Here is a 14,453-nt window from a genome sequence, read left to right as displayed (position 1 = left end):
ATATGTGAACTGTCAGGTGAGCAGCTTATCTGGTGACTGCAGGCAGGCTTCATTAGGGTAGGGGAGTGGAATGTAGATGATATGAGGATGTTTGTATAGGCTGTATTATGCTGTGGTGCTTGTGGCAAGCCCAAGAGTCTGCCCACTGATTGAAGTACTGTAATAGTATGTGTAGAAAAGTGCACAGGGCCTGAGGCGGCTGGCTTATTGGACTGCCCCGAGGGTTGTTGCTAGTGGGCAGATTCTTAGGTGCATGGCTGTATTATGCTGTGTTAATTGTGGTGAGCTACTAGAGTCTTGGGTGCATGGCTGTATTATGTTGTGGTAATTGTGGCTAGTTACTAGAGTCTTGGGAGCACCCAAGAGTCTGCTCACTGCCTGCAAGTAGTGTAATAGTGTGTATAAAGAAGTGGACAGGGTGTGTGGTAGCTGGCTTATTGGACTGTCCAGAGGGTTGGGGGCAATGGGCAGATTTGTGGGTGTATGGCTGTATTATGCTGTGTTAATTGTGGTGAGCTACTGGAGTCTTGGGTGCATGGCTGTGTTATGTTGTGGTAATTGTGGCCAGCTAGGCCATGCACTCAAGAGTCTACCCACTGGCTGGAAGAGTGTGCCCACTGGCTGCAATTAATGTAATAGATTGTGTACAGAAGTGGACAGGGTGTGTGGAATATGGCTTATTGGAGTGTTGAGAGGGTTGAGGGCACTAGGTAGATTCTTGGGTGTATGGCTGTATTATGCTGTGTTATTTGTGGCCAGCTACTAGCGTCTTGGGCACCCAAGAGTGTGTCCGCTGGCTGCAAGTAGTGTAATAGTATGTGTAGAGAAGTGGATAGGGTGTGTGACAGGTGGCCTATTGGAGTGCCATGAGATTCATGGGTGTATGAGAGTCTGTGCAGTAGATGCAAGTACTGTAATAGTGTGTGAAGTGAATTAGGTAGGGCCTGAGGCGGTTGCCTTGTGTGTGTGGGTTGTGGTCAGTGCCAGATTTTTGGGTGCATGGCCGTATTATGGTGCAGTGATTGTGGCCAGTGCATGACCGTAGGCCATAGGCCATATACCCAAGAGTCTAGGGCCTGGCCACAACCACTGCAGCATAGTACGGCTATGCAGTCAAGAATGTGACACTGGCATATGGATTACACAAATATGTGTATAAAATGCAATTTTCTGATTACAAAGAAGCATGACATCAATAATCGTATGCTCACTATGTATGTTGTTGAGGCACTGTACACCTTTTTTTAACTCAGTGTAGAATACTGTTGAAGTGGCAATAGCAAATTTCAATATTGTGGCATGAAGAAATGCAATGTTTCATTGTCTGTGATAAAAGAAAACATAACATGTTAGGGTGGGTACTTCATAATGTCGTTTTGCATTCCATTCCAGACATTTATGTACTTTGTGGACCCTCATAATTAGTACTTCAAAAGTACTGTGCTTTAAACAAGTGTACTGTGCAATATGCTCAGTTCCTGTGTTTGTTTGCATAATCATTGGATCTGTGGGGAAAAAAAATCCATGAGGATAAAAAAAAACCTTCTACATTCATTTGATGTTATGTGGCGCACTCTGTTACATTGATGTGTGCAGTACTTACAGGAATGTTTAAGGTGCATATCTGTGGGGTCTTCTTGTTATAAGCACTGTTGCAGTAGTAGGAATTGAAGTGCAGTACTTACAGGAATGTTTAAGTAATGTCTAATTACTGTAGCATTGCAAATTAATATCACAGGATTGTGTGTGCAGTTAGATACCTGTTGGCGCATTCTACCGGTTGGTATTTTGAAAGTTGTTGAGTGTATGTTTGTAGTACTGTGATTACTGAAGGTTGCTTTTGGCAGTTTTACTGCTGGAAGTAATATTGTAGTACTGCGGTAAAGTAAGGTACCACTTGGTGTATTCTAGTTGTTTATACTTAATAAGAGTTGAAGGGTTTCCTCAGAAGAACTTTTATTTTTGGTGGTGGATTTCAAAATGTGTAGTAATGGGAAGTTACATTGTAGTATTATGGTTGCAGTTAGATACTAGTTGGCGTATTCTAACTGTTTACAGTGCCTCAGTATTGCAGAGTATGTCTTCAAGCATATTCATTTTTGTTGGCAGATTTACATTGTTCACTATTGTGAAGTGCCTTTGCAGTAGTATGGGTGTAGTTAGATGCAGTTCCATATTTATATCAGTGGTGTGGGCATTGTTAGACAGTTGTTTCCTTATTCCACTAGTTGTTTTTTTCACTGGTCATTGAGGATAGTTTGTAGACCCTCATACTCAGTACTTTTCTTTTTAAGTACTATGTGGGAAACAAGATTAGTGTGTACTTTGCACAGTTGTTTCTGTGACTAGAATCATTGGGTCATTGGGGAAAAACTGTATGGCAGCGCAACTGATGTCTTCATGGGCCAGTTGGTGAAATTCTAAGTTGTTCCAGTTTCACAGGGTAGAAGGTTATTTTTCATTTGCAATTGCATATCTGTTGGTGGGTATTGGGCAGCAGGCTATGCTACTATTCTAAATCAGTAAGTACATTTTGGTGTCAAGAATATTAAGTAAGCATTTGTAAGATTTGCTGGTAATCTCTGCTACAGAGTAATGGAAGTATCATTGCATTCACACACCCCACATTTCCTTTTAATGTATGCAGTATAGTGACCTGCAGTGGTTGTGACACCTGTGTGGTAGATTATGCCTACTGTTATGAAGGTTTTCTCACCAAGTGATACTTGCCTGTCTGTGAAGCTAGTAAGTTTGCAGTTGTTTTTGGTACCATCTGCATTGTATCGTAAACGCATCACTATAACGTATTGGCTATGTGATTGTATCTGTAAAGTGGAACGATTGTCTGAATTGCAAGAACATAATATGCCATGGTTTGCATTTTGTACCAGCTGTTGAAATTGAATGGATTCACAGTTAGGTATAGATACATACACAAAGTGCTTGTTAGGTACTTGTTCCTGCCCCACCTGGCTGCAGAGAGTGCATGTATGTTTCCACATGTATGAAATCTGAAAGATTTCATTCATAGGTATGTTTTTGCGTTACAGTATTTGCAGTACGTACATTAGACATTCTTGTGGGTCTTCTTGTGCGTTTATAGTGAATCTCCCCATTCCCGCAGAGTAGAACAATCCCTGCCTTATTCCTGAGACAGTGTAAGTGTTGTCAGGATTGTTTGTGGCATTTCTATGAAGGAGTAGCATTTCCAAACACAACTGGTCTGCTGTGTTTAAGTAAATGTTTTCAACAATTGATGGCAATTGGAATAGAACATTGATTGCTACATTTGCATAGAAATTTACACCAGTGGCCATTTGATGGAAGTCCAGGTGTTTTTCTTGAAGCAGTAGTTCTCTTTGTTTGTGCAGTTGGGTATACGCAACTCCGAATCATACACACTCATTCCATCTCCCTTGAGAACACACACACACACATTACATAAATAGGCATTGACACACAATCTCACAGAAAAACACACATTCATGCAAATTCGCACTAACACGTAAAACATTTTTAACAATTAATTTGGCATGCCCTGAGGCAGTGATGGTTTCCTTCTCTCTTCATCCTTCATATCCAGCGGCACAGTCTTGACAGGAACACACAGACAGGCAGTGATGGGTCAGCATTCTGAATCCACTACCGGCCTAGGATAGGCAGGGAGAGGGAGGGCTGGAAAGGCCTTTGTTGTGTTCAACAGGCTGCACTTTTCACTGTCCATTGAATGAAGGCAGTGACATTAGTCAATGCCTTCCAGGGGGCAAATGCAAAGACACAGAACGTTTTCAAATATACGTGTTAGGCAGAAACCTGTGCAGTTCCCTTAGGGACCACTGCAAAAAGTTTAAGACTACAGGTGTTGGCAGTAAACCCAATTGGTAGCAGTCTGCGCCACCCAGATTTACCTGGTAGCTGTGGCTGAGCAGTCAGACTTCTCTCAAGAAGCGTTAGGCAGTATATAGAGCATACACCTTAGGTACAAAAATACAGTAGCACAAGCAAACACTGACCAGAGCTTTGGTATAAAAGGATATAATTATTTATTTAAAAAACATACTTGTAAAATACACTGGCACTAATATGTCAAGAAAATTCAAAACACAGTCACTATCAATACATACACCTCCCTAGTTACTTATTAGACGGGTCTTAGATTGAAAACACCACTTATTTGCAGACAGAGGTGAGCGCTTAACCTAAGATGGCACTCAAATAAGTTAGTTAAAAAGGGAGGGAAAAGGCAGAATTAGGAAAGCACACAATACCAACACTTTTTAAAAGAACGACAGCAAGTCAGGAAAGGCAGGGTCTACTGTAGAGCAAAAAGTTCATAGGCCAGGCCCACTCTTGGAGAGAGCAAGGCGGAATGTGCCCAAGATCACACAGTTGAAGTACACTTTAAAAGTCTTTGCAGATAGTTCAAAAAGGAGTTAGATCAGTTCAGAAAAGTTAGGTTAGCCAGCCTAGGGTCAACCCAGTTGGAAAGGCAATGATTTAAGGGACACCTTACACAGACCGTTGAAAGAGCGGCAAGGCGGACACAGTACCTTAAATGGAGAGGACGTTCCAGCGGGGGAATTTGTTCCTGGCAGCGGGTGCAAGTCACGGCTTTGTCCAGAGGAAGAGATGATCTCGGCGAGGAGGAAAGCTGAAGGTCGTTGCACTGCCACGGAAGAAACCAGCCGTGGAGTTCTCCGGTTAAAAGGTACTACCCTTTTATTTGCGGTAGTGGTGAAGCGTGGTTATCCGGCCGCCGGGGTGCTTGGCACAGGCGATTCGACCACGAGACGATCCAGGAGGCGAAAAGAGGGCGAACTGGTTAACCCCACCAGCTCAAAGGAAGAAGACTCTCCTGGAGGAAGATCTCCTCTGTCGTCGGGAAGTGGTGAGTCGGTTCATCAGGGCTCCACCGGTGGTGTCATCGTTGCAGATCGGCTCAGCTTCTCCCTCTTCAGATTCTTTAGGTCCTGTGGCGACTTCTGAATTTCCAGTCCCAAAAGCCCTGCTTTTATGCAGAAAAACCCCCATTCACCAGCCTAGCTGTCAATCACACATGCTAAGTGGTGAACCGGGCGGCTCACCACTGGGCCAATCAGAGTGGAGTGCGACTTGGGTTGCCGAGGCAATGCAGTCCAGGGTGCCTAAACCCCCCTCCACCCCTCCTAAGAGACCCAGACAGAGTGGCACCACTTGGAGGGCTTCTGTGGAGAAGCCCGCCGAAAAAGTGGAACAAAGGGCTCGACCTGGTTTGGAGTTACAGAAGCGAATACAGACGCCATTTTGGCACTGAGTTCTGGCAAAAAATCCCAACCGGTGAATTAATATTAATTTAATAAACCGGCGGTATGTTTGAGGCTATGTTAAAAAGTGGTAGCCTCGAACAATGGGAAAATCCCATAGGAATATATTTGCGGTTGAATATAAAAGTAGTATCCACTGCCACTAGCCAAAACTCGATCAGGGAGGACTGGACAGTGCCCCCTCAAACAACAGACCCAGGGGCAATCGAACAGCCCCTACCAGTATGTCCACAATATGATGGTTTGTACTGGTTCTGTTCACAATTTAGGACTAGTAAAGGCAATGGTGACTTTACATGCCCTGGGAGACAGTAGTCAGTCCCAGGGTATGGAGTCTATGTTCGGGGGTCACTATGACACCCCTGTGTTACTGCACTGAGGGTGCTGTGTAACACACTTACCAAAAACACATGAAGCCCTATGGAGTAAAAGACCACATAGCCCATAAAACACATTACAAAGTCAAAGGACATTCTCAAATCATGCCTAAGAGTGGGAGAAAAAGAGTCTCACTCTTAGCAGGAGAAAAAATAAACCCCAAAAATCCAGCAAAGCTGCTGGGGGACTCACTGGGTTTGGGAAATTAGCCTTAAAAGAGAATTCTCCCTAACAATACACTTGCATTATGAAGTGAGTGAAAGATAATTACTACATAATGCAAATGAACAGAGTGTTTTTCCAGGCTCAATGGCCCTCAAAAGGTGGAGGATCAGTGGTATGCTCCCATCTCTGGAGCAGCCACCATTAGCATTGCTATCGTCAATGTGGAAGAGGGCAAGTGCCTGACTGTAGATCGCAAATAGCTGGGTGGCAAGATTTGATCTTCCAGAGTAAGGCTTAGTTGGTGCCTCGCAGTGTTACAGAAGGCTGCTCCTTTAAAGCAGCCTTTGTGAAGGAGAACAGGAAGTGACGTTCAGGAGAGGGCATGTGGGGAGGAGCAAGGAGAAGAAAAGGTAGTATGATGTTGGAAACGAAATAAAGCAGCAGTTGTTCCATACGCTTGTGTCCGTGTATTCATTGGAGCGGCATAGCCCGCTAACAATTGGCGACGAGGCACAAGTCCTCACCAGCGGTCCTCCATTGGAGCGGCCTAGCCCGCTAACACGCAGTCTGGGCTTTCCTTGTGATGCGCTGCTTGAAGGATAGGTTGTGGTCTATTGTATAACTCCCTTCTTGCCTTATTTTTCACATTGGTTGTACTAATAAGATAACCTTATTTACAGTTTTTCTGAATTGTTGTTTTCAGGGCGGAGCATACTTCTTTTTGGAGCACGTATGTGCAGATCATTCAACCTGGACCTACATTTTCCAAAGAATGTTAGATCCCTCCTGGAAATGCGTCTTCGCGGGGTGCAACCTCTGCAGAGAGTCCTGGAAAGACCTGGAGAAGGCCCCATTCTCAGAGATGAAGCTGCAGCACATCTGTCCTCCATTTCGTTGGCGACCTATCGGACCTCACATTACTGGATATGCTGTGAAGTAACTGAACTGCCAAGCAATATTTACTAAGGTTTGTTTTACCTATATTACTGCCAGGGATGTCATTTCACCAAAATGCCAGGGGTAGCGGAAGTGAAATCACATGACCATTGACCTCTGATGACATCAAAGGAAGTGATGTAATTTGACCACACCCGAAGTGTCATCACAGGAAGCAATGGAACACGACCGTTTACCCCTTGACAAAACAGGAAGTGGCATCACATAGCATTGTTCCTAAATACACTATGATAAATATACAAAATGAAAAATATGAATATGACAAATATGAAAAATATGGTTACAGTATCACTGTAACGTGATAAACATTTCATACAAGAATGGATCACCATATGTATCAGCAGAAAAAAACATGCTATAACTGCAACTTGCGAAAAACAAAATACATTGTCCGAAATGGATGCTCATTCTACTCTAAATGCTTTTTGGAGTATTTTGTCTGCATTGTAAATTTGAGGTGTTTAAGACCAGACTAAATCAGTGACTCACACCCTGAAGTGTGCCTGAAATAAACCTTTAATGAGTCGAGCAATTCTTGTATAGAATTACAGAAAGACAGGTAATTTGTTATTCATATTCTTTCTTATTTAGGGTCACTGCTCAAAGTATTACACTTCTGGAACCCTGTTTTTTTAAAATGAAGTTTGAACAAAAAATCCAGCCACACTAGAAACAAAGTGCCACATGGCTTTGGCCACAGCCCAGGAGCTTCCATGTTTTTTTTTATAGGGGTAGCAAGGGAGACCACGGTGGTAGCTAGAGAGACCTCAGGGGTCGTAAGGGAGACCCCTGGTGACCCATAAATGACGTCCCTGATTACTGCTTTTCATGGCAGTAGTTGAAAAATGGTGCACCTGGCCCCAAGAAGCAGCCAATCACTTTCAGGGAACGACTTACTGCAGTAGGACTCTCCTATCCATGGGATCCAGTACACAATTTTGTGATGGGTCAGGTTGGGACGGGATTACAGAAACCATAGTGTGATCAGTGGGTGGTGGGCATGTTAGTGGGATAGTACTGGACAGCAGGCTCGTACTGGCCTATAGGGTAATAGGGCAATGCCCAAACCAAAAACGCAAAATGCTAGTGTAGTTTACTGGGACGGAGTGGGCCCCTTCTTTAGCCGCTGTGGGTCAGTTTGATGTTACTTCACTGTGCGGCTAGTAGTTTTGACGAATGTTGCTGGATAAATATTCTTTAAATTGCACATTTTGCGTCACATTTTATAAGAAAAAACTCCCCCTTGAGTACTACTCAAACAGTCTTTCACAAAAGGAATAAATTGACTTTTCCAACTGTGGCCCCTTTTTTATTGGTGCCCGAGTCAATTTTATGCCCCAGTCCGACCCTGTTGGACAGCACACCATGCAGTTGGTTTCTAAATATTTACTTGGACATATTTTCCAATTCCAAGCACAGGGAGGTGATTTTCCCAGAATCACACAACTTGCTGGTCAAGTTCCAAAGTTGAAAATAGAACTCATGTCTGCATTTTCCAAAGTCAGCCATTTAGCCACCAGAACTCTTTTCCGGGTTCCATGCCATTCCATCACCAGGGTTTTTTTTTGCCACTGACTTTCTGGCTGAAAAAACTGATCGACATTTTTGGTTTGGGGGTTTCCCTCAAGCCCCCTTCCCAGTTTTTTACTACCTATTCCCCACACCCTCTACCCATTATATCCCTTTACCGTTCCCCCACTCCAACATATTTTTCGATTCGTTTTTATGGCCAAAGATCAACAGCAAATTAACTCTGCAAGAAAAACCCTGGCGATGCAAGCACATATTACCCTCTTTCCCTCCTGAGTCACTGGGGGAGATGTGGCTTCCCCCTGCAGCGTCACTCATGATCGGATACGTGTAATGTGTGGGGATCTTTATACACTCTTAATGTTTCGGCGTTGTGTGACACAAAACAAACGCTTTATTTGAACTTTGAAACAAAGACATGGTAATATAATCTTTTTCAGTTCCATGAAATGTGTAGGAATACTCTGGCTTTGTAGGGTTGGGAAATGGCGCAGTTTCTTACCTGTAAGAAACTGCCCCTTAAACCAAAAGTTAGGATCTGGAAATGCATAAGGAAAGCATAGATAGAACCACTTGTGCTTACATTTTCTTGACTGAGTATGGGTTTCTGGGCCTAGCATCAGCAGTAACAGCACAGGTTAGCTCTGGTTATTTGCACCTAGAACTCAGCATTGAGTACTGGAGTAGATCAAGTCATTGATGTCAGCAAGGTATACCATGGAACACTGATACCCACGTGCTATGCACATTCAGATGCTGTGGAGGAAGCTCTAGTACAGCTACCTGCTACTAAAAGTAGCAAATATGCGAGGAGAAATACCAGGCGGAAGGAAGTCCGTGCTTCTTTTTCAAAATGATCTGCTCGATGCACCCAGAGGAGGAACTTTATAATTAACTTCAGACACGAGTCCCATGGGGAGGACTTCTGCAGCTGGACAGCATATGCCCAGCACAAGCAACTGATTCACCCAAGCATTTGAAGAACAAGCTATCTAACAAAATGCAAGTGCTACAAGGCATGACAAGGAAAGACTAGTGCATGTTCTTGAAGTATTTGCAGAGTTTGCCGATCCTTTTCTGAACCATATAACCCAGGGGTAGTTCGTTTTGGAGAGCCTTGGTTAGCTATTTAATTCCCCATTTCGCGCAGAGAAATTGGCTGAGTACTTACTGTTCACTGATAATTCATGTCATGTTTATTGTGTCTCCCCAGCATGCATCATGCATCCAGAGAAATCCCCTTTACTCTTCCATTTCACTCTACGTTTTCCAAAAAATGTAAATGCCACTTTCCTTTTATGCTTTGCAGATGGCATTTACAACAGATTGCAATGGAATCCGCTTGCCACAGCCATCAACTGGTTTAACTCCTGCATGAAACATTCTTGCAACCAAGTACTATTTGAAGTCAGAGGAGGAATGAACAGTGGAAATATTATTTCCACTTCATGCCCTTTCTCTTGCTGCAAATAAAGGCTTGTAAAACGAACCTCGACATGGTTTAAGGCATGCATGAGATTTTTAGGTCTACGGGAGCATTCTGAAGAAAAGACCCCAATAGCTTATCTACTTTGTAAGATAGCTCAGCATGTTGAGCGATCACTGTTGCGATCTGAATGTGATCTGCAGGTCACAGGTTTGAATCCCGGCAAGGCCAGCGCATCCTTTCATCCTTCCGAGGTGGATAAATGAGTACTAACTCTGGTTGGGAGATAACTGTATGTAAACTTTTTCTCTCTACAGCGCCTTGGCGAAAGTGCTATAAAAAACAAAATCATGATCTTCTTTAATTGTAGGGGCCCGCTAGTGTAATGTGGAAGTCCACAATGCTAAGAAATCCTGGCTACACCACTGGCATCCACACGTTGGTGGTCATATTCTTACCCTGATTTTCGCTAATCGATCAATAGTTCATTCTTCTATTCTCTTCACCGGCCCTGGACAGATCTTGTTGCCATTTCTTGCCCCTGCTCGTCATGTCTTCTCCCTTGGATGCGCCATGTTATTCATGCTGTGAAAAAGCGCCCTCCTTCTTTACTCTACGATGCCCTTCTTGCCTCTTCCCACTGGTCTCTTCCAGTGGAGTTCTTTGGTCCTAGTTTCCCTTGTTCCTTTTAAGGCCTGTATTCTCTGAGGCCAATCTCACTAGGCCCAAGTGGGTTACACATCTTCTCGATGTTCAGAGATCAAGCACTGAGGCTTTCACGCATAAGTGGAGATCATCTTACTCTGTTGAGTCTTGTGATATTCTTTTATTTATTTATTTTGACATTTGTAGAGCGCACGGAAACCCGGGGCATCTGGGCGCTGGTTACATGAAGACTTGGTTACAGCAAGGTTACAGGCAAGTAGGTACATTCATTACATCAATTACAGGTAGTGGTTACAAGAGATATTACAAGTAAGTGGTACATTCGTGTTGTATGCTGCAATATTTGTAGACAGGATCAGGGTAGAGACGGTTGTGTCTAAAATTTGAAAGATTAAGATAAGTTTAAATTTGGAGGTCTTTTGAGAAGAGCCAGGTTTTGGGGCCTGTGGGAAAGGACCAGAAGGAGTCATCTGATCTTAAGGCTAGAGGGAGAGCATTTCAAAGTTTGGCAACAATCACCCTGAAGCTGTTTCACCCTGCTTATTTCGCCTGTAGCTGAGGATGACGAGTAAATGTGAGAAGGCATCCCTTGTAGGTCTGGCTGATTGGGCCTTTGAAAATGTCCAGGACAAGTAGGTAGGGGCAGTGTTTGAGATACATTTGTGGGTCAATGCTAGCGCTTTGGAAGTAATGCGTTCTCGGACCAGGAGCCAGTGGATATTGCATCTGGCTGAGGAGATGTGGTCTTTTTGGAGATGTGTAGAGCTGCTAGCTCTTACAGCTTTATTCTGGATGATCTGCCGTTTTCTTATTTTGCGGAGGTTGCTGCCTGCAAAGAGGGAGTTGCAGTAGTCATTCCTGCATAGTATGAGGGCTCTAGCGAAAGTGATGCAACTGTCGGTGGACAGGAATGGTCTGCAAGCATTAATCAGTTTCACAATGTATGCTGCCGCTGATGCATTGGAGTTTACCTGTCTGGTTACTGATAGTGTGAAGTCTAAATATACTCCCAAGGTCTTTACCTCTTTAGCAATGGTGATAGTGTTCCCCTCGATGGCGAAGGATTTGTATGAGTTATTGAGTGTGTTTAGCCTAGATTCAGTGCCAATAAGGAGTAGTTCAGTTTTCGTGTCATTAAGGCATAGGCCGTGTTGTGTCATCCAGGCGTGGATGGTTTGGTATAGTTTGCTGAGTGCATTGGAGTCAGTGTTGTAGTTTCCAGAGATGGGTAGGAGGATTTGGGTGTCGTCAGTGTAGTTAGTCTATGTGATGCCCAGGACATCAAAGAGGTCAAAGAGGGGTTTGGTGAAGATGTTATACAAGGTCTTTGAGGGACATGAGCCTTGAGGCACTCCACAGGTGACTGGTAAAGGCAGGGCTGCAGCTGAGGACACTCTTTCTGTGCGGTTGGAGAGGAAGGACTCTATCCAGGCAATGGCTTCGGCCGAGAAGTGGGCAGCTGAGGAGAGGTGTTGGCAAAGAATATTATGATTGACCATGTCAAAGGCTGCTGAAAGGTCAAGGAGGAGGAGGAGGAGGATGGCCATATTACCATTGTCTTTGATTTTGTCCATTTGATTTTTTAAGTCCAGGAGGACGAATTCTGTTCTGTGGCCGGGGCAGAAGCCTGATTGGCGGATGCTGAGGAGATCGTGGGTTTCCAGATGGTTTTGAATGTGCACATAAGGTGCTCTGTCAAGTATTTTGAGGAGGAAGGGTACGGTCGTGATGGGGCAGTAGTTAGTCGGCATGTTGGCGTCTAGTGTGAGCTTGTTGAGGAGGGGGAGTACCCAAGCTTCTTTTAGATTCTCTTGGACATTGCCAGTTGAGAAGTAGTTATTGATCAGTATCGTGATGAAGGGGGTAAGCTCTATGGTGCAATCCTTTATGAGGGTGGCCGGGCAAATGTCTCCTTGATATTTTGATGGTTTCAATCCTTTAATGATCTTGGTGGTTTCGGTGGCTCTGATGGGGGTGAATTTGAACCAAGGGGTGGAAGGAGAGGTGGCAGGATGCTGGTCGGGGGGCTGGTTAGGTGTTGGGAGTTTATTTTTCTTAGCAGTAATTTTGGTTTGGAGTAGGGAAATGTTGTCAAGGAGTGCATTTTGGATGTTCTTACACCAGCTGAGATTTTTAGTGGCATTGTCCGGTGGGGGAGCTGGTGTTTTGGGCTTGCGTAAGATAGCGAAGAGCTCTCTTATGTGTCTGAATGTGGCGAAACGCAACAAAATCAGTCATCAAAGAGGCAAAGAAGGATTTGTTTACTTGGAACCTTGAGAATGTGCACAAAAGACAAAAAGAGCAATTTGCTATCTTCAAGGAACTGTCCAATCCTAATGCTCGCTTCACCTTAGCTTCTTCTTCTTTGTAACTCTGTGAGCAACTTGCTGGCGTCTTCAACTTTTTTCCAGATTCAGCCCCCTACCACTTTTTTGCTTCATGCCCGTATTCCCAATAGTTTCCCTTTCATCTGCCCCTTTTGGAATAATGTCTTTCTCTTGATAAATATGGTTTGCCTTTGTAGAATTGTTTGGTTAAAATCCTGCAACTCGTTCCTGAAACTGTGGGGCCAGTATTCTTACAAATGCATAAATCCACCCTTTCTTTAAGATCTGTTCCTCTTTCCTTTAAATTGTTTTTACGTACACCCTTTTTAAGGAACCTACCTTGGATTCCTTGATTTCGGCTAGTTATAGACCCATTTCTCTACGCCTTGCCCCTGCTACCATGTTATAGGCCTTTGTTGTATTTCATCTTGGTCAGTTTGTTGAGTTAATTGCTTCCCCATCCTGTCCAGGCTGGTTTTTCGCACTAGTTGTGGCAATGAATAAGTTCTTGTGGCTGCGGTCGATGGCATCCATCTTATCTTAGACATCAGCGGCGGTGGGGTGTTGGTCATGCTAGATCTCTCAGCTGCCTTCCATGCTGTCAACTGTCACCTCCTTATCAGCTGCCTCCTCTCCTACTATTTTACTGCCAGTGCTTTTAAGTGGGTCATTATTTTCCTTTCACAGAAAGCAGGCAGTTTCTCTTGTCCCCTATACATCAGAGTTTCCGTCTATACCTTGTGGGGTTCTCCAGCATTCTTCCTGTTTGCCTCTTTTCTTTAATCTCTATGCTCCTCCCTGGGCAGAACTTATTCACTCTTTTGGATTTATTTTTTGTTCCTATGCTGATGACACAGCTTTTCCCTCGGCTCGGCAGTCACTTGAACAGCATCTTAAGTAAGTTCAAACAGTGTCTGAATGGCAACTCCTACTGGATGACCTCGAACAGCCTCAAAGTGAACTGCGATAAAACAGAGGTCTTCTCGGTTGGCAGCCAAACGTTTTGCTGCAGATGTAGCCTGACATCAGGGGCCAGTGCACTAGCGGGGTAAAACAATTGTGGTTTAGAATTGATCATTATTTTGCTTTTTGGACCCCAAATCAAACATATTGCCATGTCTTCTTTTTTTCCAAATGCATATACTCAGACAAGTCTTTCCCTTCCTCACTCATTCTTGTGAGATTGATTGGTGACAGCTACAGTCCTATCTCGTCGGCACTGTTTTAATGCTTGCAATCTGAGGCTTCTGGCCTTTTACTCCAGGCAACTTCAAGTCATCCAAGTGATGTGGCACTCCAACTGCCAAATTCCCGATGCAAGCAGAGAGTTGGGGGTAGATCTATCTCCTCGGTTGGGGCCTCCCTCTGGGAAAGCCTCCCTGCCTCTCTCAAACTTGAGCAGAACCACCTACGGATCTGGAAGCAACTCAAGACCTTCCTGTTCACTTCCACTTTCTCTCTCCCTCTTCCCTGCTGATGCACCTGACTGCTCGGCGCACAGGTCACCTGGTCACCCTCTAAACTCGGGCCCAGGCTCCTGCATGTCCAGTTGCCCTCGCACTAGCTCTGGGCTCCCCGGCACTTAAGGGTCTGTATCTGCAACCCTACAGTCCCTTCTCTGTGCACTTATGAGCCACCCGCTGGCTGCACTTGTGAAGCACTACCCCATTCCCCTCCCCCCCTGGCACTTCTCCCCTTCCC

General features: G+C 44.4%; 1 protein-coding gene across 1 annotated transcript in view; it reads left to right on the top strand.

The window, feature by feature from the left end:
* Positions 1–14,453, top strand: part of LOC138582289 (thiol S-methyltransferase TMT1A-like) — a 277,470-nt gene that overhangs the window by 173,357 nt on the left and 89,660 nt on the right. The window contains exon 2 of the mRNA XM_069653427.1: positions 6,550–6,813. Coding sequence (XP_069509528.1) covers positions 6,550–6,786 — 237 coding nt within the window. The 3' untranslated portion in view covers positions 6,787–6,813. The remainder of the gene's footprint in view (positions 1–6,549; positions 6,814–14,453) is intronic.

Source organism: Ambystoma mexicanum, chromosome 3q (assembly GCF_040938575.1).
Source record: "Ambystoma mexicanum isolate Mex_15411 chromosome 3q, UKY_AmexF1_1, whole genome shotgun sequence".
Classification (NCBI taxonomy): domain Eukaryota; kingdom Metazoa; phylum Chordata; class Amphibia; order Caudata; family Ambystomatidae; genus Ambystoma; species Ambystoma mexicanum.
Note: the sequence above shows the minus strand (reverse complement) of the source record. Positions and strands in the feature narration are given on the sequence as shown.